Raw genomic sequence first — 26,272 nt, forward strand, 5'->3', positions numbered from 1 at the left:
AATAATGGAATTTTGCCTACTGGTAAACATTTTTGAGATCTCAAGCCCAGGTATCTACTAGATTGCTCGACTGTATGGGTTTGAAAAATATCTTGAAAGTGAGGTAATGCTAGTTTTTGAAGAAGCCATTATATCTCCCTGATCTTCTACTGTCTTTCCTTATTATGAGTAAAGAATAGTAGTAATAATAATAATAATAATGTCACATGGTTAAACTAATAATGTTACCTAGAAGATAAATAAAAAAATGTTGATTTTTTTCCTACATCCATGATCAGTTGTTTCTTCAACACTTCTATTTCCCAGCCTTTTCAACCGAGATTCCAGAAGATAATTAAATTTTATATAATGATTTGAGTAATTATTTTCTCATTTCTCTCAAGCATGGTGTGTAGCTAATACCATTCTTGATCCATATGAGAGAAGTTAATATATTGCACACAATACCTTAGGGCACTGGAGCTTAATTTTCTTGTTGAACTACAGTTCTGAATAGCTGTTCTACCCGCCAAGATACTGAAACAGTACCCATCTGCCCCGCCTCGCTCCTTACCCAACCAGGGCAAATCATTGGAGCTTCTCCTTAAGAACTGCATCTTCAGTTATAGTGTAAATATGTTTTCACATTTCTAAAATTCAGATGTTTCTTATAGCTACAGCATACATTCTATAAAGTGACATTTTCTTTGTTTCCTGATATTTTTTTACTATGATCATGATCTGCCTTATAATAAATGACTTATTCAGATCAAGAAAATTGAGGGCTTCCTTTAGCAGACAACAAATATCCCCTTATAGATTTACTGAGTTTTTCTTTTATTTGTTTTTGCCTATTCTTTAGGTCTATAGCAGAGTGTCTCGGCAAGAAACAACATGTTTTCCACAGGTAAAATGTGTGAACAATTATTAAAATTTTAAATGAATGAAATATTCATAACAAAATTATCTTCTATTAAATTATTTAAATCTGTGATTTCTTTTACTGTATTAGATGGCAGTATAAAATGACATCGGATTTAGCACAACCAAATATATTTATTTTTAAGAGTAATGGATTAAGGAGATCACCGAGTGTACCATGCCTCTCCATGGTCTGGCATTTGAATGATTTCAAGAACTACTGCCCTCAGGCCCTCTTTTGTGCTGGTTGATAATGTGCGGTAATAGGTTCAGATAGACTAATTTGTGCCTAAGTGATAGCTAATATATCTTCCTCCCAGGTAGTATTTAACTTGATTAAAACGGACAGGTCAACATAAGGCATTTCAAGTGGGAATTTCAAGCACCATTGAAAGCTAATTGGGCAAGACAAAGCTTATAAGGAAAAAAGTACACTTGGAGTCGACAAATTCTAACTGGATGCTGGAAAAAAATTGTATTCATATCAAATTTGATACAAGCACTTTCGTCCTGCTCAATGCATGCTGCCCAGGGAGATGCTTCCTTTACCTATGAGTTTTACAGTCATTAATCATTAGCAAATTGTAAAAAATCTCCAGTTGAGATTTTTACATAATGTGACTACATATGCCACATGAGTCCAAAGTTTGTATTTGATGAAAAGTTAGTTTTAAAAAATACATGAAATATGATCATCCTTTTCCTTCCTAATTTTTTTCTACAAAAGCAAAAGAAAGAACCAAACAAAGGATAAACAGAATATGCAACACATGGCAGCTATTAGTGCAGAGGCAAGGTAGAGAGAGAGCTTAACAACCCTGAGTGTGAAAGATTTCTCAGAAGGAATTCAAATTCATTTTTTAAAAAAAACAATGTTGTGAGGCAAACAAAACATTTCTACTGGCCATACTGTATATCCATTGAGTACCAGTTTGTAATCTCTAATAGAAAATTTCAACTCCAAACTTTCACTTAATTATGAGTATGCTATCAAATATATTAAACTTCATCTGGTAAAATTGTATGGAAGAACTTAGAACATGTATGGCTATTTAATAAATTCCTTGTCTGGTGTTCTTGTATTTTTGATACTATATTTTTTCTGTAGCAATTTTTATCATAAATTTTTCTCTGTAGCTACTCTAATATTACATGATTATAATTGCTTATTGTTTATGAGATAATATGTCCTCCACTAGTGCAGAACTAAATTAAACTTAATTACAAGGTTCTTTTTAGCACCTGGCTCATCTATTCTCCCTACTAAGAAAGGAATAAATGTGGTGAGAGTTGTTTATTTTTTTTTTCATTTTGATCATATATCTTTAGATAAATCTACATGCTCTCTATCTAACATACATCAGCTAGAATTATTGTTAACAAAATAACTTTATCCATGAATCAGACCATCTTTGCTTTATTACCTATCCAAATATGTTCTTTAAATTAAAAAAAAAATCCAACATTTTATTATATAATATATAGTATATTGATTTGATTTGTAGAAGTTGCCAAAACACAGGAGAACTATGCAGGAAAACCTTTCAAAAATTAAATAAAAATAAAACAAAAGAAGAATGACATATATATATAGACTTCCTTGCTGTTTTAAGTAATAATGTAATTTTATGTCCGGCAATTAAACAAAAGAAACTATTTTCCATACCCATGCACTCTTACTGTATTCTTAAACCCTTGAGAAATTGCATTGAATAAACTGTAATAGTAACCAAAATCAACTTAAGTAAAAATAAAATTATCTCTGTCAAACCTCCAAAACCTGTCTTATTCTTTCTTTTCTCTCTCCCATTCTCCTTCCCCTCATTTCTTCCCTTTCCTGTCCTTTCAGGGAAGGACACTGTTATCCTACTATTCAGGTCTAAGCCTTCTGTTTCATCTCTTCCTTATATGTTAATGCTTATCTATTTTCATAGTATTAGAAGTATTGCTACAATCTGGCTCCAAATTGCCAAATCCCCCAGTACCAAAAACTACTAAAAAAATGGCCATTTCTTTTCCTTCCTTGTGTCCTTGATTGTACTGTTTTGCTTTTCCCCTCTCTCTAATCCTGATTGGTCAATTACTAGAAAGCTGCCTCATAGGACTGCTTTTTCTAAAATGTTTTTACAACACTCTGCCAGTATTACTGTCACCAGTCTTTCTAATATGATCACATTTTGCTTATGCACTATTTTCACGTTCTTTCTTGAATATCACCACAGGTATGTCTCATGTTCCCTGCTAAGTTCATTGAGCAATTTGAACTGAAGCTGACTCATTTTGGTAATCCTTAACATTACTCAGAACAATTTCTCCTTTACATGGTAGGTCTTCGATACATATTGTTTACAGTGTATCATGGTGTATTACAGTGTATTATTTACAGCGCATGTTTGTGTCCCTTCAAAATTCATATGTTGAAGCTTAATTACCACTGTTATATTTAATAGTATTAGGAGGTGGGGACTTTGGGAGGTGATTAGGTCATGAGGGTGAAGCCCTTATTAATGGAAGTAGTTTCCTTATAGAAAGACTCTAGAGAGCTACCTCACCCCTTTCAATATGTGAGGACTCAGCTAAAAGTTTCTATCAGTGAACCAGGAAAGGACTCCTCACCAGAATCTGCCAGAATCTGCTGGTTGCTTGATATTGTCTCCATAACTGTGAGAAATAAATGTTTATTGTATCTAAGCCACCTAAGGGAAACAGCTTAGACACTGGCATTCTAGAAACCAGTAAGCAATTGGCCTAGGTTTCTAAGACATAATACTCATTATTATAATCTTAGGTTCTTTGGCATTAGACTCCAGTGAGATATCCTCTGTGTTATAGGAGAACACAGGAAATTCCAAAATTCAGAGGGATTATAAAATCCAAGACCTTTGCAGAATGCCTACTTCTAAGAATAAAAAAGGAATATATGAAGATTTGAATAAAGATTTGTCAAACCAAAAGCATCCATTGGAAAAAACAAGTACCAAAACAAAGGTTCTACTGCAGGAATACAAAAATCAAGACAGCTAAAAGTTTTATTTTATTTTATTAAGCTTTGTTTGTCTGTTTTTTTTTTAATATTTTTGTCCTAAACATTGTATCGAACACTATACCAAGCTCCTTCCATTATTAGTCTTTTTACTTCTCAGGAAGAGTGTATCTCATAAGTGCTACTTATCTGCCACGTTGCAGATGAAGAATCTGAAACAATGAGAGATCCAGAAAGCTAACTGAATTGTACAGCTATCAAGTGGCAAAGGCAGAATATCTTACTCAGGTCTGATGTCATCCTCAAGCTCCTAACTCACAACTCTGCCTCAGAATTCTAGGCCAATTGCCTGTAATAGAAGCTGTTATTTGTAGCTTTGACTTTTATCTTCCAGCTAGGTCATGTTTGTGGGTGATCAGAAAATGACATGTTGATCAATTGACATACTTTTCAGGTTTCCTCCTCTAGTGCATTTTTTCCTGGAAGAGGTAGACTTTAAAGACTAGACCATAAACAGTCATCTAGACCATATTCTTCTTACCATGATATTTGCTAAAGTTGGCCATATTATATTGTGCAATTTATTTTACCTTTTCACTTGTCCAGTCTAGGTGTAAAGATCTGAATTGAAGGAGGATACCTCTGAGGCAGGATAAATATGCATGAGATGTGTGTAGGGGTGTTAGAATGAGAGGGCCACCTCAGTGAGTTTACATGACTTAGGGCAAAAGGTCCTCCATTTGTGCCAAGGTTGTTTTTGTATATCTATTGTAAAGAAAGGCAGATGTTGAAGGTTTATTCCTAACAATATGTAACCTCATCCTATCACTTGGCAATATAGTTTGTGTGTATTCATGGTTGTGTATGTGTGTATTTATAATACTAGGGGTATTCAAGAAATTTTTTCATCAGAACAGATTTGGTTCCAAGTGATATGTTGGACAGAATAAATGTCAAGCTAACAGAATGATATTGACAATCTGGGAAGGGCACAAGTGAAGTGTAGGTATCCTATGGTCATTTGAAGGTTGGGATCATAATAGCCCTTTTTGTCTTCTGGGGCTGGTTTTGGTCTTAGCACACTAGTATCAGAGTTATCCCTGTACTGGAACATAGCATAGCTTATGAGTAGCTTCTAGACTTCCCTGTGAAGTGTGTCCTATTTGCTGAATGGACTGAAGTGTGCTTCTCTGTTGAACTTTCTTAAAGACTTTGCCTCCCAGGACCTAAGTCTGGCTGTTTTAATAAAGCAGGGCTTCACCTTCTATGAAATATCTAAGCTTCTACCCATTTCTGAATCTCTGGTACCATGGCCAGAAGAGAGTAATCTGCTGCTAACATTATACTGTATCCTTCAGTTGATAGTGTTTCAGCTTCTGTGACAGGATGCCTTTTAAAAGTGTTTGTAGAAAATCTCTCAAAGTGTTTTGAAGAATGCTCTTTTGTTTTTTCCATAGCACTAACCACTTTCTAATATATAATTGAATTATTTCTCACATTTGTGTGTCTCTCACCTGCTAGAATGTAAATTTCACAAGGGCCGGCATCTCCATCTGTTCTCTTCACAGAGATAACCTGACTGCCTAGAATAGTACGTGGTTCCCCTAAATATTTGTCAAATAATTGTGGCCCAACTTATGTGACATAGACTGAGATGTGCCTTACATACTCCAGGCTGTACTCTTAGGTGATCAGGCCTAAGAGTCTCAAAGTCCCAGCTATTGACTCTCTGCCCAGAATATACTTTCACTGAAAAGTTTTCCCTCAAGTTTGCCTTCCTTTGTCAAGTTTGACTGTGGCTTCAATACAGTTCCTGGTTATAACCAACAATATAGGCAAAAAATCATAGTGGTGTAACTTTTCCTTAGTGTGGGTCCATAGCCCCACCTAAGCCCACATTTAAAACCCAATACAGTAATGTTATTATTGGGTTAGGGAGTCTATAATGAGAACAGAAATAGAAATATTTTCAACTACTAGAATACTACGGATTTTATTAGGGACCAGACTAGTCCTTTTCCTTGCATGTAGTGTTCTATTATTTTAACTAGGTGGTGTAAGATTGTATGATGGGTTGCTTACATCTTCTTGAAAATGCAATGGACCGTTGATCACTCTTGATTGTTAGAGAGTCTCCCTCATTTGGATCCTGGGAGAGAGTACCCTTAATTTCTCTATAACATAAATTTCCACCTCGACAATCACATGCATTTCTTAAGGAGTACCATGGATCCAAATGCTGAATCCAGAGACTCACATAAAGTACAATCAACAGAACAATTTACAATACGTTTCAATTATATCTTGTCAATATATACATTCAAGTACTCTCCTGTTTATGGACATTTAAAAGAAGGGAAGTGATTTATTTGTGTTGGAACCTTCTGTGTTCACTGTCCAGAGGAGGTTCTATACACCCCAGAAGTCCAGTTTCATAAAACTTTGCTGAAAAGGTAATGATCTTGAATAGTGTATACTCAGTAATTCTAGAAAAGGAAGAATCTTCTATTCTTTACCAAGAATAGAGATACCTTTGGTGAGATCATTGTGAATTTCTCTCCTTTGGTTTTCCTGAATTGGGCCTGCAACCATTCATCTTTTTAACCTTAATCATTTACCTTAGTAGAATGGATTTTTGCAGTAATTTAGGATGTCCAGTCCTAAGAGGCATTGTTATGGGCTTTGTGTATGTAGGAGGAGATCTTTGTACTATTCCAGTATTTCTGATAAAGAAGTCATAAAAAACAGAAACCACTTGTCTGGGATTTCCATTAAACCGTAAACTCTTTGGCTTGTAAAAGAAAGAGATGGATTGAATTGGAATACAACCAAATTTCTCTGGAGGTTATGAACAAAGGCTGTTCACTGGAGTAATCCCAGAATTGACAGCCAAGCACTCTTTTCCATCAGTTAAATGGAGAGTGGAGTAAACTGTTTACATGATTTTATCCTTCATTCTAAATGGAAGACAAAAGCTTCAGGTACATTTGAAGCCAGATAAAATGTCCTATGCAATCTTCTTGGCAGTAATTAGAGCAGGTTACTTGGCATCGAGATGGTAAGAACTCAAGCAATCTAACAATGTCCTTGATGTTTTTGGCAGGCAAAACAGTACAAAAAATAAAAATCAGGAACATGGGAACCAAATATGTATGAGGAAGGTCATGCAACTTTTGATTTTTACATGACAGATATATTCACACACATATTACGGGGAAGGGAATGCACTTCAGGTATTGGGGAGAAATTCAGTCACGGGCACCTTCCTCTTGCTTTTGGTTTTGGGCTGTTTAGTTTCCTGATGCCTTGAACTGGTGTCAAAAGGGAATAATTCATGAAATTTAAAAGCACAAGTTCAGGAGAGATTCACATGCATTGAATTATTTTGAAAAGCAACTTGTATAGGTAATGTTGAAAATTATTTGTGAGTCATATAATGTGTATTTTGGCTGTGAATATTCTATTTTAAGATATATATATTTGATATATACTGGTAATACTTTTTTCACTTATGTTAAGATATTAAGGTACTGTTAAGTAATGACATATTAACATATAAAAAAATTTGTCATCTATGCAACCAACTCTATTATATGAGATGTAACATGTTTGAATGAAAAAGATTAATGAATATGTGAGAGTGTTATTTTGGTTGTGAAGCCTGTTATAGAACTCACTGATATAGTAATAATTGCCTTTCTTTGCAATCAATCAATCAAGTAGAATATATTCAGATGCATTTAGTTCCTTCATTATTTAACTGATATTTAAACAAAATGGTTTGGTTCCAGAAACTCTTTAAAAAATATCAATAAAATAATTACCCTCCCCTTCCTGGGGATGGGAGTGGGGAGTAGAGTTGCACCTTTTTATCTGGAAAACTTAGATTTAAATATATTGATTTTTTTATTCATTCAACCAATGTTTTCATTCAGTATTTAAGAAATGTAATAGATGCCTGCAGTGTTCCAGGCTCCGAGAAAGACTCTGGGGGTTAATAAACTGAATAAGACATTCTCCTTTCTCAGCACAAATTGCATTCTAATTAGAGGTATGGCCATATAAAGAAATAATTATTCCCCAAATGAGGTATGTCAGCACAGTGAGAAAGAAGGAGCGTAAGGGAGAGAAAGGGATGGGAGGAGGGAGAGGGAAAGGTAGGAAGTGGGGAGGGAGAGAGAGATAGAGCCACTGAGAGAGAGAGAGATAGAGGAAGACAATCTAATTCTGGAAGATCAAAGTGAAGGTAGAACATAGGAGTAGAATGTTGCAATAGAAGGGTAAAACAGAACAAGGGCTGAGGATATTTCTCATGTATAAATGGCAACTCTCCAAGGGGACGAGTAGGGGGAGGAGTCATAATTACATGGGAGAAAATTTGAAACACACAGCATACTTTAATATTGAATTATGATTATTACCAGACTATTTGTACATAAACAACCACTCTTGATATTATTATGATTTTTCTTAATGTGGGTTTAAAAATTTGGTCACTACAAGTGGATTTATTTCATTATAATAGGCTTTGTCTGGTCCACAATTTTCTTCAAATGGTTACTAAGAAAATAGCCTTTTTTTCTTTTTCTTTGTGGTTCATAAGAGTAAAACTTCAAATTTTGTACTACATTTTCAACTCCTCACCAGGGTAATAGAGAATCATGGAAATGAGCATCACAACTTTTTGTAATATCTGTGCATATGTCAACAAATTCTACAGCCTGTTGTACAATACAACCTTACTAGGAGAAATCTTAAGCATTTTACTCAACATCATTGAATATAGGTGAACTAATTTTGCTCAAATACATTCCATTTAAATTTGGATTGAGTAAAGATTTCTCAGTTTATTTCGAAAGAAAAAAAAAACTGTAAGTGTAACTTTTATTGGTGACCTCAATTCAGTGATGTGCAAAGATGGAGTGATTTTCTGATGTAAAACAAAAAAATATATAAAATTTGTCTTTCTGATCCCCTCCAGAGTTAATTAAGAGGAGGAATTACTATTGCAGCAGTTAGCATTTATTGATTATTTACTATGCATCAGACGTTAATTTAAATGCTTTATACTAATCCTCACCAATACAATAGAGCTAAAATTATCATATCGACATTATTTACAAGAAAGTTCTAAAAACAGAATTTTTGGTTTCTTGTAGTTTATACAGTTAATTCAAAATCTTACAGATAGACTCCGAGTTTAATACACCTTTCCACGATATTTGTATCTAGTGGGGAGGTAAAACCTGCTGATGTAAACCTGCGGCCAATAGGGCGACCCTTAGATACATTCTCATCCTCTGGTCAGCAGCTCTTGCGGGTTTCCTGACTCCTTGAACTGGTGTCTTCAGAGAAATTGCTGCTGGATCTGTAGTTTACACTCATGACTTGGTCGGGGACAAGGGACTCCCTCTCGCTGCATCAACACTTTCTGTTTTACTCCCCGCTGGCTTGTGCCTCAAGGTCGGTCATTTATCTCTCACCAGGGAACCTCCCACAGCAAGTATAATGATGGAAGCCACTTTGTGCAACATGGGGCCTGTTTGGGGTTTTGGGACCTTCCCAGACCATACAGGAGTCAAGGATAACAGAGTGACATGACTCTGATTCTCTTTCGGACTAACCGTGCCACGGTGATTTTTTTCCTTTGCTGCTGCAGATTCATGCAGGATCACCATGTACGGAGTTGCTTCACCCTATTCTCTCTGTCACATACATTCATTCTCTCTCTCTTTCACACACACACACACACACACAGTGCCACAAAAGATTGTGAGCTTCAGTTTCTTTCTTTCTTTTTTCTTTCCAGCCTTCCTCTCAACATATGGAAAACCTTCCACTCTTTTTTTTTTTAGTACAAGCTATGGAAGAACAAGTACTGGCAACCCCATAATTCTTACCTTTCTTCTGATTCACTCTGCTCCATGGGAGAATGGGTAGGCTATGTGTTGTCTCTTCCAATTTGGAAGGAATTTTTCCCAAATCAAATTTTCCTCCATTCTGAGAGGGTGCAGAATTTGCTCCCACATTTAAATTTTTTGACAGTATAAACAAAATAGCACCAACTTGGGGTGGGGAACCTGCAGCCTTCTGATTTCAAGATTGTTCTTTTTTAGGCACCAAAGGAGGCAAGAAAAGCTTCATCTTTATCTGCTGCACCCCTTTTAGTAAAACAATTTGTTCTGTAAAATTTGGATTCAGTCAAAGGCCGCACTTAAGAGCCTAGAAGGCCACAGGTTCCCCACCCCTGCTGGGAATGTTTTCAGTATCTTTAGCTATCCAAATTTATTGGCTCTTTTAAAACTTCTCTTTCTCTTCTATCTCTATGAGCACTTTGGAATAAATTCTTCGTAAGATGTGTTTTCTTTGTGTAATACCTAAATCCTGTTATAAACATAAGTGACCCTGGTATAATATAACGTGCTCCTACAACCGATTTAAAGGCATAAGAAATGGAACTCTTGTTTACTACTTAGAACAAATAATTGTTTATTTTGTGAAAAGTTGGAATTTTTCAGCCTCGTGAAATATTTTTCCTGTGGATACATAACAGCAAACTTTAATATCAGCTCAAGCATAGCTCCTCAGTGTTTCCATTAGTGGTTACTGAATGAACCACTTAATTAATGAATAAATAGCTGTATATATCTTTATTATAAATGTCAATTTCATTCAAGTGACCACTGCTACCATGTGCTACTGAAAACCTAAAAACACTATGATACGTACCTTGTAATATCTATTCTAAATTGTTTATTTTAAAGGTGCATATTTCTATAGAAATATTTTGGAATCTCAATTTCTCATAATATAATAATTTTATGATTTTCACTGAACAGAGAACAATAGTATATTCTCACATTAAGGGTGATATCTTATACTGATCTCTCATTTTAATGCATCTAATTCTAAACATTTTGTTCCTAAAGCTGAAGAGGTAGTGTTCTTTTTTCTTTCTACACTATTTTATGTAGCGTTTGGAATACTTTGATGGGTTTCACACTTTCTGACAATGCATATCATAGTTTACTGTTAAGCAATGTAAGTGTAAAATAGCTAGTATTATAATATCATTCAGGAAAGGAAGGAATGTGAAGCCTCTGACTAAACTGTTCAGTGACAGATATGTTTGATTTCTTTTGTGAGGCTTATAAATAAGTTATCTGCTGATCTTAATCTGGAGAGAAACTATTCATACTTGGGGTACACAAAACACTTACACAAGCATCCAGAGATTTAAGTATTGGGCCCAATGCAAACACTTCCCCATAATTTAATTTATTACTGCATAGTATTAGTGGTGATAAAAAATTTTACACTATGTTCTATGCTGGCTTCATCAAGGTGGCTAATAACTTACATGTCTAAGTGGTGCCGGTTGAAATAAACTTGGATTGGATGCAGAACTTGAGTTTAGCTGCCTCTTCAAGATATTTTAGTTTTAATTAAATGTCACACTCAAAATAAGTGATGAGTGACCTGTTCCTGGTCTTGAAATGGGCTCAGGGCCTGACTACCGCATAAGCACAGATCGCCTCTCTCATCACTAGGACAACATTCCCTGTCTAATTGGCATTATGGGATACATTCTAGTTTTATTTACTGTAAGAGTATATATATATATATATATATATTTTTTAAAAAGGATTGAGTTTAAAATAAATATTGGACAGGTAGTTTTATTGCTTCTCGTTTAATAAATATTGAAATTAAGTAATGATTTTACTTTTATTAATAAATTTTGCTGGGTATTTCTATGCAATAAAATATATATAATGATTTTTGGAACTATACCTTCTATATTTACTTCTTAAACTTATTGTATGATAATTTAATTTCATGTAACGTATTTTAGACAAAAATCATACTGTTTGTTTTCAAAACAAAAACATATTAAAATCAGTCTAAACTTTATTTCACAGATATTTCCTCTTTAGTGTGATGTAATCTTTGTAATTTTTTGGTAAGCCCAGGTTTGTAAATATTTGACTTTTGCTCAGTTCTCTAGTTTGATGACTGATGGCTGTGTAATAATCATACAATATTATGTCTGGCAATCATGGTTTTCCTAAACTCATCATTTCTTAACATTTTCCTACAGATATTCTCACCTTTACTTTTATTTCTTTCTTTTCTTATATAAACCTTATTTGCTCTTTCTTTTCATTCATATGACCTCTTTTGGACATCAGTTAATTTTTGAGTACCAATCATTTAAATGACGTTTTTGTACATTTTATGTTCACATATGAAATATATCTTTGAATTGAAACATACACACACACTACTGATTAATCATATGGTAGCAAAATTTTTACTCAAAAGTCAATTTGTGGCCGGGCGTGGTGGCTCACGCCTGTAATCCTAGCCCTCTGGGAGGCCAAGGTGGGTGGATCGCTCGAGGTCAGGAGTTTGAGACCAGCCTGAGCGAGACCCTGTCTCTACTAAAAAAAAAAAAATAGAAATAAATTATCTGGCCAACTAAAAATATATATAGAAAAAATTAGCCGGGCATGATGGCACATGCCTGTAGTCCCAACTACTCAGGAGGCTGAGGCAGGAGGATCGCTTAAGCCCAGGAGTTTGAGGTTGCTGTGAGCTAGGCTGACACCACGGCACTCACTCTAGCCCAGGCAACAAAGTGAGACTCTGTCTCAAAAAAAAAAAAAAAAAAAGTCAATTTGTCCCTAATTTAATTTATATAAATTTTTGTATGATTAGTAAGCAAAATGTAACAAGTCTACTGAGAATAAAACTAGATTTAGATTGCTCTTTATGGGATTCAACTTTTAAAATCAACAAAAAGATCTATGGAGAGATATGAATAACAATTTGTTTATTTTGTTTTTGTTTTATTTTGCTATAGCATCAGTTCCTTTATGCACCAATATTTTAGCATGGATTTCTTCCAGACCCATGCTGGGTGGATAGACTAAGATAAATTAGGCATGGTCATCATTTTCCAAGAGTATAACGTCCAGTGGAGAAACAGATGCATGAATAAAATTGAGTTGTTAAGTGCTACTGGAGAGTAGTACAGAAACTAAAAACAGGCAAGCAACCTTCTTTAAATTTAGATTAATTTTAGCTTAAATAGCACTACATGATTTTGGGGAAGGTAACATGATGGCTTTAAGTGAAAGTGTACATTAGTGTTTTCTGCATATTAATATTAACATATTTTTGTGCAATGTGTTAAAAGCTCTAAAAAAAGTACTGCAGGATTTTAGAAGATATTGAAAGGTTCTGGCTGTTCTGAGGACTCGTGCAAATCTTTAACAGAAAGTGACAGGCATACCCTTTGTTGAGAAAAAGGAGAGAGCTCTAATAAATAAGGAGTACAATGTGAGGTGAAATAGAGAAATAAGAAAGTGGGGCCTATTTGCAAAATTTCCTGATAGTTTCACTACTGTGTGAGTTTTATTTTGATTTGGTTGGAAATAAGTTCTATTAAGTTGAGGTGATGGCCAGAGTGTTAAAGGTCTTACATGTCAAATGTGAAGAAATTGGGTTTTATCTATACACAATGAGGAGTATATTTGCATTACAGGTGGTAAACATATTGACTGCCATAGTCCAAGCCAATGATGATCACACTTTAATGTGCACACGAATCAACAGGGGATCTTTTGAAATTATAGACTATGACTCAGTTGGTCTGAAACAGGACCTGAGATTCTGCACTTCAAAGAACCTCCTAGTTGAGGTCAATGATATTGGACTGCTGACCACTTTCTGAGAAGCAATGGTACCACGTGGAAGTTGCTTAAAAATAGAGAATCCTAGGCTCTACATTAGATATATTGAATGAGAATTTCCAGGAATGGGCCCAAAACCCAATAAATAGAAAAATGCATACATTTTTCCTGAAAAAATTACGCACACATACACACAAAAACTTCCTCAGATGTTACTGATAAATTGAATACCTGACATTGCTCAATTTTGCAGACCATTCACTAGACCAGCCTAGCAATGGTGAGAAATGAAACTAAGACAGCAAGGATGCAGAACAGAGGCATAGTTGAGGAACTGGTAAGAAGAAGAATAAACTGAATTTGACAAGTGTTTATATTTGAGAAAGGAGAAGGAGAAAGAATCTTGTATATTTCTTTATTTCTTGTATATTTTCATTTTCTTTTTTTGCAAAATAGACTCAGTGGATAACAATAGTATCACTTAAGGTGGGTAACAAAGAATGAGATAAAACAGGAAGAGAATGAATGCACTTTGAGAAATTTGTTCGAAGTAAAGAGTATAGTACATATTAGCAAGTATGTTTCCAGACTTCAAAATTGAAGATAGGGACATGAACACAAACCCAATATCTGTAATTAAAATGTAGAAAAGGGCCTAGTGGTCACATAGAAGGTGAGTATTGAGTGCTCACAAAGGCGTGTATCAAAAAGGGTACTTTTTATATATACGAGGCTTTTAGTACAGTGGTTAAGATCACAGACACTGGGCACAAATGGCTGGACACAGATCTAGTTTCAACATGTATTGGCTGAGTGACCATTAGCAATGCCACCATTCTTGCCCTCAGATTTCTCATCTCTAAAATAGGAGTCATAATAGTATCTACTTAATAGAATTGTTTGAGGATTAAATTAGAACATGAGCAGAGTATAAACACATAGGTGTCAGGAAATAGGACAGTTAAAGAAGAAAGTAATCATATCTAATCCTTCATTAAATCAAATAAAATTAAAACTGAAAATTATTATTGGATTTGAAAATTATGAAGAGTATGGTTGATCTTAAGAACACTAAGCTTATCAATAGAATGGAGAGGACAGAATAAAATTGAATAATTAATGAGCACTTAGAGAGTTTATTTATTTATTTATTTATTTATGGAAAATATGATGAAGACAATTAGAATACACCATAGAAATTTGAGAGAGAAAACAGGGAGATGATTATTTTTCTTTTCATATTATTTGATTATTTTGTTTTTTTCTTTTTTTTTGTTTTATTTATTGATATTTATTGTTTAGGATGACAGTGATTAAATAGTGTTCACAGCTTGGCAAGAAAGGACCAAGAGAAAAAGGTGCACTAAGGAGGTTGACCAGTTAGTCTTAAAAGGACAAAATGATACCATGCCTGTGAATCAGCAGAATCAACATTGTTAAAATGTCTATACTGCCCAAAGTGATCTACGGATTCAGTGCAACCCCTATTAAAATACCAACATCATTTTTCACAGATCTAGAAAAAATAATTCTATGCTTTGTATGGAACCAGAGAATACACCGTATAGGAAAAGCAACCTTAAGCAGAAAGAACAAATTGGAAGGGATCAATTTACCAGACTTCAAGCTATACCACAAGGCTATCATAACTAAAACAGCATGGTACTGGCACAAGAACAGAGATATAGACCAATGGAACAGAACTGAGAACCCAGATATAAAACCATCCTCATATAGCCATCTGATCTTTGACAAAGCAGACAAAAACATACACTGGGGGAAAAAAATCTTATTCAATAAATAGTGCTGTGAAAATTGGAAAGCCACATGTACAAGATTGAAATAGAATTCATACCTCTCACTGCTCACAAAAATCAACTCAGGATGGATAACAGACTTAAACCTAAGACATGAAACTATAAGAATTCTAGAAGAAAATGTTGGAAAAATTCTTATAGATGTCAGCCTAAGGAAAAAATTTATGAAGAAGACCCTGAAGGCAAGCACAGCAACAACAAAAATAAATAAATGGGACCTGATCAAATTAAAAAGCTTCTTCACAGTCAAGGAAACTATCAGGAGAGCAAACACACAACTTACAGAATGGGAGAAAATATTTGCATGGTACACATCCAATAGAGGGCTGATAACTAAAATCTGTATAGAAATCAGGAAAAGAAAAAAAATAAAACAACCCTATTAAAAAGTGGGCAAAGGACATGAACATAAACTTTTCAAAAGAAGACATACTAATGCCCACAAACATATGAAAAATTCTCAACATCTCTAATCATCAGGGAAACGCAAATCAAAACCACAATGAGATATCACTTAACTCCTGTGAGAATGGCTTTTATCAACAAGTCCCAAAACAACAAATGTTGGCATTAATGCGGAGAGATAGGAACACTCATATACTGCTGATGGGACTGCAAACTAGTACAACCTCTATGGAAAGTAATATGGAGATACTTTAAAGAGCTAGAAGTAGAACTACCATTTGATCTAGCAATTCCATTAATGGGAATCTAGCCAAAGGAAAAAAATGCACTCTATACCAAAAAAAAAAAAAAAAAAAAAAGACATCTGCACTTGAATGTTTATAGCAGCATGATTCACAATTGCAAAGATGTGTAAAAAGCCCAAGTGCCATCAGTACATGAGTGGATTAATAAAATGTGGTATGTGTATACCATGGAGTACTACTCAGCCACAAAAACCGGTGGTGATCTAGCACCTCTTGTATTATCCTTGATAAATACTAAGTGAAGTATCACAAGAATGGAAAAACAAGCATCACATGTACTCACTCACCATCAAATTGGTATTAATTGATCAACACTTATGTGCACATATGGTAGTAACATTTATGGGGTATCTTGCAGGTGGGAGGATGGGGGGGGATGGGCATATTCACACCTAATAGGTGCCGTATACACTGCCTGCAGGATGGCCACGCTTGTAGCTCTGACTCAGGTGGGGCAAAGGCATTATATGTAACCTAAACATTTGTACCCCAGTAATATTCTGAAATTAAATAAATAAATAAATAATTTAAAAAAGGGCAGATAATCTAGTGACTGAAATAATTATTTTTCTAACTTAGAATAAGAAGTGCAAACAAATTTAAGTGTAGATATAAAGAATATGGAGGTGGAGAGAAATTACAAGAAAAAGTATGTTTTCTTGTTAAAATTTGATGAAACAATAAATAATATTTTTGATAAAATATTTATAGTTATTAGATTTTCTAAGATGTTGGGTGTTAGAGTTTCTCTTTTAAGTGATCCAAAGGTTCACAAAGTTCATGAATATTGTAGCAATTTTCAGAAGTTACTAACCACATAGACTGTTGTAATATGGTAAAAATCCAATAATAAAATGAATAAATAAATAATGTAAATAATTTTCTCAGAATAGATAAATTTTAAAATATGTTTCAGTGAGAAAAGTATATTCATTTGATATAATCAATAATTTATAAGGACCTTTTAGAAATAAGACAGACTCTATGGGAGGTGCTGTAATTACTAAATAAGTGTCTTAGTCTTTTCACTCCCTTGATGTGAAGGCCAAGTAAAATAAAGTGCTTGCTTGAAAAATATTGCAAGTTGTACCAACATAAATCAGTGCCTTAAGTTATCTCTGCATATCTGTTGGGATTCTAAGTGATTCCAAGTCTGCTCTGTGTGAGAGAGGTAGTACACTGACTAATGGTCAGTTTTTAAATCTCTGGAGATGATAAACTGGCCATTTCAAAAGACCTCACTAAATGTTATATGAAAGCAAAGGAATCTTATTACCCTGATGGGACTTAGAAATGCCAATGACTTAATTAGATTTATTTTCCTATAAAATTAAAAAAAGTCCCTTTTGATTATCTATTTGATCTGCATGCTTATGTAAATTATAAATACTAATTTAAGCTTTGTTAGGCTAGTGATTATCTTTTATTCATTCATGTAATTATTTACTTATTTATTTTTATTCCAATAGATTTAGGGGAGTTAGGTGTTTTTTTGTTACATGGAAGAATTGCACATTGGCGAACTCAGGGTTTTTAGTGCACCCATCACCTGAATAGTATACATTGTACCTGCTGGGTAGTTTTCGATCTTTTACCCTCCTCTCATCCTCACCCATTCTGAGTCCCTAAAGTCCCTCGTATTACTCTGTATGACCATATATACCCATCGTTCAACTTCCACTTATAAGTGAGAACATGCAGTATTTGTTTTTCCATTCTTGGGATACTTCACATAGGATAATAACTTCCAGTGGGGATGTAAATTAGTACAACCTCTATGGAAAACAGCAATTATCTTTGTTTTAATATTGCCTGTGTTCTATTTTCAAAAAATAATTTTCATTTATAAAGTAAATTTATGGCTTTATATGTTCTCCTGCTTTAACCTGAATATGAGAAATATCAAAATTGCTACCCCTCTTTTTTGTCATATATAATCACTCATATTGGAATGTCTTTCTCTTTTGGGGGACCCTTGTGTCAAAGAAGTAGAAAATCTTAACATCTTTGACTTTTCCCCTTTATCACTAATGTTCTAATTAATCACAGAGAAAACTTAGTTTAATTTTTTTTGTTACATCCATTCCTACCTTTCCACATTCTTGGCTACTATTCAACCCAGATACTCATCATACATAGCGTATTCTATAGTGCTTATCCCACTTTAATTGGATTTATCAGTCATCTGCTGTCCTGACCAGTTGTAACTAAATGTCCATTTTACCAGGTTAGTTTCTATTTATAAATAATTAGTAGATAGAAATTTAAGTCTAGATCTTTTACTATGGTTTTTGAGATCCTCCAGAGTCTTTTCCAAACCATTTCTTCAACATATCGACAATATTCTATATGAGATGAACTTCATCTATATTGATTTAAAAAATTCCTGAATGTTTCTTGAATATTTCTCCCTTACACAATATGGAATGCCCTCCCTCATTTTGTGTTTTTAAAACAATATCTATTCCATGTTTTTGGTGTTTTTTTAGTTTTATTGTCCTTTATGAAGCATTCTTGATCATAGATTTTATAATGGCCATAATTTATACACAGCCTCTTGTTTTTCTGTTCGAATTATTTGTGTAGTTCAATTGTCTTCCCAAATAAATGTTAAATCCCTTGATGCTATGAACTATGGTTATGGTCCTGAGGTTAGGACCATAGAATAAAAGAATGATTTGCTAGTTGCATATAGTTCATAAATACTAAGTGATTATGGTAAATAATTTTTAATTTATCCAACTTTAAAGATTGTTATTACATGTACTTTGAGAATTGTTCACAGAGAACAGGTATTTATCAAAGCTTCATTTTTAAGTCTTTGGGTTTAAAATCTTTTCTCATATAAGTTTCTCTTGTGAAATACTTAATGATATTTATGAATAGCTGGATAGCAATTGAATGTATCATTCCTGTCCAGTTTTTTCCAAACATTACTTTTTGGCATTAGTAAACCATTTAATTTGCTTCTGACATTTGGGTCCAGACTCAAGTCATTTGGAGGTGGGCACAGGTCAAGACTGATCACAAGAAAAAACCCTGGATGTTAAATCACTACAGCAATAATTAAGGATGACCTCAAATTTTAATTTTCCAATTTTTACTAGCATGCAAATATTTTAATATATCTGTAGGGGTCAATTAGAGCCAGTCTGATCTTTGGGAAATGTAGTAGAGAAGTATGTTTTCTTTATATATTTTAATTGTATATAGCAATGAAATACATCATTGTTCCCAGTCACCAAAATGTCCATGAAAAATATGGCTTCATTAAGGGGTAAATTGATAATTTGTACTGAATGAAAAATTAAACCAGTATTTTAATATAAATTAACTAATTAAGTCCATGCTTAATTTAATTTTATTACGATGAATGTATATTATTTATAACTCCCATCAGTAAATCAGTATAAAAATTGTCCAGAACTGTATTTGACTTTTAAAGTGCCCTTATCTTTCAAGTTCTGTCTTTTCTATGCACTATTCCTTAGAATAGCAAATTTACTCCAAAGGTCAGTGGTCGGAATTATTTAAGTAGTAATTGGCAGACATTCCTCAAGCTCTTTTATATTCTTAGATTCAGTTTAAAGTAATGAAGTCATTCCCAAATTATATGCTGTTAATACTGTCAATGTTCTGTACCTCGTATACCATAAGCTCTAAGTAAGTGTTTTTCCATTATTTTGCCATCCATTCATACATTACCAGTTTAGGAGAATAAAAGTTTGATTGATGAGCCTTGATTTCCATGAATTTATATTCAAATTAGGTAGGGAAGTGAATATAATTATTAACAATGTTTTATTTGTTTAATGAGAATTCTTACTGATCAAAGGTATTTATTTATTGATATCATAGATAGAGCTATCAGGCTCTATCTCATATTTTAGATTTCATGAGGGCACAGGAAACATTTTGAGCAAATGTGGGAAAGTCTGAGTCAGATTGGGAGAAGAGAGGGAATTAATCCTAGTCATCTACAGCTGTAAAAGCATTGTAGGGGAATAATTGGAAATAAACTTGAAAAGATACGTTTTCTTTGAATTAAAATTTGTATAATATTAATTGGATAAAGCAAATCCACTTTTAAGAACTTTGAGTATGAGGGTGAAATTAAACACAGATTTAGAAAGGTATGCATGCAGTAGCCTGAGAAATATTTCATAGGGAAAAGAGATTTAAAGATGTAAAAGTCAGAAAAAGAAATATGAAGGCTGACAAAATATATTGAATTAAAATTAATGAGTGGTTGAATAGTATTTCATCATGTGTATATACCACTGTTTCTTTATCCATTCATCTGTTGTTGGACACCAGATTGATTCCCTATCTTGACTATTGTGAATAGTGCTGCAATAAACATGAGGATGCAGATTTCTTTTCAATATATTGATATCCTTTCCTTTGGATAAGTAGTAGTGGAACTGCTGTATCATATGGTAGTTCTGCTTGCAGGTTTTGGAGGAATCCCCATATTGTTCTCCATAGTGGCTGTACTAGTTTACATTCCCACCAACATCGTGTAAGAGTTCCCTTTTCTATGCATCCTTACTAGCGTTTGATAATTTTTGTATTTTTGATAATTGCTATCCTAACTGGGGTCAGATGATACCACATTGTGGTTTTGATTTGCGTTTCCCTGATGATTAGTAATGTTGAGCATTTTTTCATATACCTGTTCACTATTTATGTGCCTTCTTTTGAGAAATGTCTGTTCAGATCATTTGCCCTTTAAAAAAAAAAAAAAAGAATTAAATCCTTTCATGCAAGATAGATGGAACCGGAGGACATTAAGTGAAATAAGTCAAGAACAGAAAGAGAAATATTGCGATGTCTCACTAATATGTGGAAGGTAAACAAATTGATCTCTAGAGCTAGAGAATAGAATGATAGTTACCAGAGACTGGGAAAGTTGGAGCTGAAAGAAGAGAGACTGTTTAATGGGTATAAACATACATTTAGATAGAAGGAATAAGCTCTACTGTTAGAGAGCATAGTAGGGTGACTCTAGTTAACAACAATTTATTGTATGTTTCAAAATAGAATATTTGAAAGGTTCCCAGCACAAAGATAGGATAAATATTTGAGGTGATGGATATCCTAAATACCCTGATTTGATCATTATACTTTGTATGCATGTGTCAAAATATAACATGCATTCCATAAATATTTACAATTATTCTGTATCAATAAAAATAAAAATAATGAGTGTATGTTGTTGAAAATAAACAAAAGTGTATACAAATGACATTTCAGAGGTTATATCACCAAGAGCTGGAAACTGATTCATGTTGACCAGTAAGCAAATTTTGGTGGAAGGGAAATGGGTTCAGTTTGCAAATAGAAAGTTTGAAATTAAAGTATATTAACCAACTGAATGTTAGATGCGAGTTGAAGATTTTAGGATTACATTTTGGGAAAATATAGATTAAAAGTACACAGATAAAAGGGAATTGATGCCATGAAATAAGATGGTGTTTTAAAGGAGAATCTAAAGAGAGGAAAGAAAAGAGAACGAGGGACATAATTATATTTTTTTCTTTTTTTTTTTCAACCCTATAATCTCTTCTCTGCGTCCTTCCCTTCTATCTATAGGCATTCTCAAATCTTCTCCAATATATGAAATCCCTGCCCTTCTGCCCAGAATTGTGAATCCCAATAACCCCATCCATTTTTTTTAGATTCAAGCTTTTTATAAAGGCAATCTGATTGAGTTCTGCAGTTTACCTCTGTTAATCTCATTCCACTGAAACTAAATTCACCTGTGGAATTGTTACTTCTTTAAAAGAAAAATTTCTGTGAATTTTCACTAGAATTGGCATTGTGATGGTTTTTTAGATACTCTCTTTTTCCTTGATTCTACTAGTTTTCATTCTATTCTTTCTGACTTGTGCTCTTCTTTATCTGTTTCTCTCTGAAATATTAGATTTACTTGAACATTTGTTGAGCCCCTATAAAATAAGAAGCATTCTCTGAGAACTGCGGAGTTATGAATAAAAATAGGACCCAAGTATGAGAGGAGAGAAGAAAGCCATGTACCCTACCCCAAATTTTCCAGAGATGTTTCTGAAAAAGAACTAATTTAACAATTGAAGACAGGGAGTATCAGGAAACTTATTTTTAAAACCTTAAAAACATATTTGACAGATCTTTCTTAAATATTTTGTTCCTTTCTCATGCTTTTGATGCCACACTTTATTTCTTTAAACAGTTTCACATAATTATGTTATTTTCTTATTCTAAAAATTTTTAGAAGTGTTGTAGGTTTATTTCTCCCTTTTATTATTTCTGTAAACTGTTGCTCACAGTGCCTTATTTCATTATGTGTTTTTTTTTTTATTTTGGCTTATCATCATGGGGGTACAAAAGTTCAGGCCACATACACTGCCCCATGTCCCACCCATCCCTCTGAGTCAGAGCTCCAAGCATGTCCATTCCCGAGACAGTGCACACTGCACTCATCATGTAGTTATACACCCATCCCCTCCCCCCAACCCCATCCCCCCGAGTCAGAACATTCAATCGTGACCATTCCCCAGATGGTGCGCAACACACTCATCATGTAGTTATACACCCATTCCCTCTCCCCACCCCCCACCTCAGTCCGATGCCCAATTGGTGTTATTCCCAAATATGCACTTAGGTGATGATCAGGGAAACCACTTTGCTGGTGAGTACATGTGGTGCTTATTTTTCCATTCTTGGGATACTTCATTTAATAGAATGGGTTCCAACTCTATCCAGGAGAGCAAAAGGGACTCCATATCACCGTTATTTCTTATAGCTGAGTAATACTCCATGGTATACATATACCACAATTTACTAATCCACTCATGAATTGATGGACATTTGGGTTGTTTCCACATCTTTGCAATTGTGAATTGTGCTGCTATAAACATTCGGGTACAGGTGTCTTTGTCATAGAATGACTTTTGTTCCTTTGGGTAGATGCCTAATAATGGGATTGCTGGATCAAATGGTAGGTCTACTTGAATCTGTTTAAGGTATCTCCATAATGCTTTCCATAGGGGTTACACTAGTTTGCAGTCCCACCAGCAGTGTATGAGTGTTCCTGTCTCTCCGCATCCACACCAACATGTGTTGCTTATGTGTTTTTTAACATCAGATGTGCATTTAGATCAAAAAGAACCTCATTTACAAAACTCTTGGGCAATCTTGTCTGAGGATGTGATTCTTCTGAAGATTTTTGCTTGCTTTCTCCACGTACCTGTGAGCCCTACATGTGAGACTACTTTTTAGTTCAGTTTTCAGCTTGGGGTTTCCCAAAGAACCCATGTTTATAATTAAAATCCAAAACCTGGGATATGGTAGAACTTCTAGTTAATCTAAGGAGAAACGTTTTCCCCTTACCCAGCTGAAGGGAGGCAAGTCTCCTTGTCATATCTCATTCCTGGTGAGTTCGTTGATTCTATACACTCCTTTGAGTGTGAATATTATTCTGGTCCAGTGTTGTCTGGTGTTATGAGTCACCCTGTTATTCTAGACAAGCTTGGATCTTATCTCTGTGTAGTTCATGCTCACCTAAATAAGCCTTTTGCTTACTATGATTAGCAAATCCCCAGTGCAGACTTGTACTCTAGTTTCATATATAAATACACACACACACACACACACACACACACATATATATTTATATTTATATTTTGCATTTATCCCTTGCAGTTTCATTGCTTAATGAAAGCTCAACTATGCATTTCTGAGAGCACGAGATAGTGGAATAGATTTTGGGGAGTGGTTACACTATCTTGTTCACCATATTGTTAAAAATATATACATCAATTCATATTAAAATGACATTTTCATTACCTTCTAAAATTCTAGAATATTCAGTGCTTTTATTTCAATTTTAACAACAAATGTTTAAAATATTGAGTATCTCCTCTATTTTATTGCCACCGTCTTGGTTCCTTTACTTAGCTTATTGACCTTGTGAAAATCAGTGCTCATTCACCTTTCCCTAAGCAACAATGCTGCCTTCCCTATGTGTGCCTCCTTGCATGGAAATATTTTAGTAGCTCATCAAAATGTAATTTATATACATGTTTTTATTGTTGTAATTATAGTAGAGGACTTACTCTTTCAAAGTTCCAACTTTTGGACATTTTGCTATTGCTCAATCTAGTAGTACATATAAAGCTTAGCCTGCGAATAAGGAACAGATGTTAGAGTATGAATTTGATCATTTTCTTGAATAACAAAATTTCAGCATATTAACTTGAATGTGTGCTGTAGTTGATCTGGTTGTTAAATTCATAATAATGCAACATATATGATGTTGGATTGCATTTTACAAAACTTCCATTTTTCTTTATGAGTAATAAAAGTTTGCAGGGAAAGTAATTGCTGTTTGGACCATGTGGATTAGACATTTTGTATTAAAATCTTAGAAATCATGTTTAAAACCACAATTGATTATTACTCATTTTTTTCAGGTCTTCTTCAAGTGACAATTTCACTCAGCAAAGTAGAGCTCAGTGTGGGAGAATCTAAATTCTTCACATGTACAGGTATGTATTCCTGTAAATATTTTCACACTGCTTGTTTTCTGCTTTAATTACTAAATAAAATATATTGGCTAAATTTAAATAGTTAAAAACCCAATTCTGTAAAAGTATCATCTTATCATTGGGTTTATAGTGATCAGAAAAGTGTTAATAATCACATTTTGCATATTAAACACTATGGCTTTATTTCTGTTAATTCCCATTTATTAATTTTAGCTTCCAAACTAGATAATTTACTTAGAAAATAACTTATTATCAAATGCAATGTATGTCTACATTTAAATCAATTTAAATATTATTTCTGTCTAAATAGTAATAGCAGGATGAATGTACACATTATAACTGAAACATCTATTTAAATATGCAGTGAATGTCACACTGCATTATAGTTACACCTGAATAAAAATTTTAGGGCAAAAATATTATATTCTTTTAAAAAGCAAATATTCATTTAAAAATTAGATATCTGTTTAATCATAAAAGGGTTTGCAAGATTTTTGTGACTATTAGTTGTAAGTATTGTATATCATGATGCCTAGGGAAAATCATTAATATAGTATAAGTATTCATTCAGTATAAGTATGTACATACAGAATTTTTTCAGAAGACATTTAAATACTTCAGCATCAAATTCTAATTCAGTGTATTGTGGAACTCACAAATGAACACATTCTACATCTATTTAGATTCATCATATTTATTTTTATAAATGCTAGCCTTCATACCTAAAGTTTTCAAAAATATTCACTTAGTGCCAAAATTCCTTATGAGAATATTTTAGATGTGTTTCTAATCCTGATTATACTAAAGCAATTCAAAACTAGATTAAAATAGGCATTAGTGACTTAAAATGCATCATAAAAGTTGTCTTGAGAATGGAATGGCTTATTTAAATCATTATTAAAATTACTACCATTAGAAACAGTGGTGTACACTTGTAGTCCCAGCTACTCAGGCTGTTGAGGCAGGAGAATCTCTTGAGCCCAAGAGTTTGAAGCTCCAGTGTGCTATAATCTCACCTGTGACTAGCCACTGCACTCAAGCCTGGGCAATATAGTGAGTATCCATCTCTTAAGAAATAGTAGTTATAATAATGTATGGACTGATCATATTCAGAGTGTATATGTAGAAAATACCAAAACATCTCATCTTATTAAACATTAATAAAGCCCATGATTTCATCACACATTTACCTTCCAAAGGTCAGAATTGATAGGTCTGTTAATACATTGTTTTTTATACTGACAAATGGAAAATCAGGGAGTAGAAGACAGATTGACATCTATCTGACATCATGTATTATGTCAGAAGAGCTTTGGCAAAAGAGTATTATAGGTCACTGTTTCTAAATCTCACCCACATTTTCTCTACGTAGATGCATACACACACATATACATACATTGAATTGCATGATATAATATCAGGATAATACAATAGGTAAAATGAATTTTTAAAATAAAATGAAATTGTATTATTTGTATTTATTCATATCAGTAAGGCATATATTACATAATGCAATTGTTTTTATGTGTTACATAGGTCAAATTAAAATGCAGTTTTTAAGTGTGAATTAACATCATTCAGTGGTACTGAGTTTTGCTCTTAATAAGGCAATCTAAGTAAACCTTCTTTTCTTTTA

At 33.7% G+C, this 26,272-nt stretch overlaps 1 protein-coding gene across 3 annotated transcripts in view; it reads left to right on the forward strand.

Annotated features, from left to right (window-relative positions):
• Positions 1–26,272, forward strand: part of NCAM2 (neural cell adhesion molecule 2) — a 518,783-nt gene that overhangs the window by 251,290 nt on the left and 241,221 nt on the right. For 2 of the 3 annotated variants that reach the window (XM_045557836.1, XM_045557826.1), the window contains exon 2: positions 24,562–24,636. The exons of the other annotated variant lie outside the window; for it this stretch is intronic. In XM_045557836.1, coding sequence (XP_045413792.1) covers positions 24,562–24,636 — 75 coding nt within the window. The remainder of the gene's footprint in view (positions 1–24,561; positions 24,637–26,272) is intronic. 3 annotated transcript variants of the gene reach the window in all.

The sequence above is a fragment of the Lemur catta genome, chromosome 1, assembly GCF_020740605.2.
Source record: "Lemur catta isolate mLemCat1 chromosome 1, mLemCat1.pri, whole genome shotgun sequence".
NCBI lineage: Eukaryota > Metazoa > Chordata > Mammalia > Primates > Lemuridae > Lemur > Lemur catta.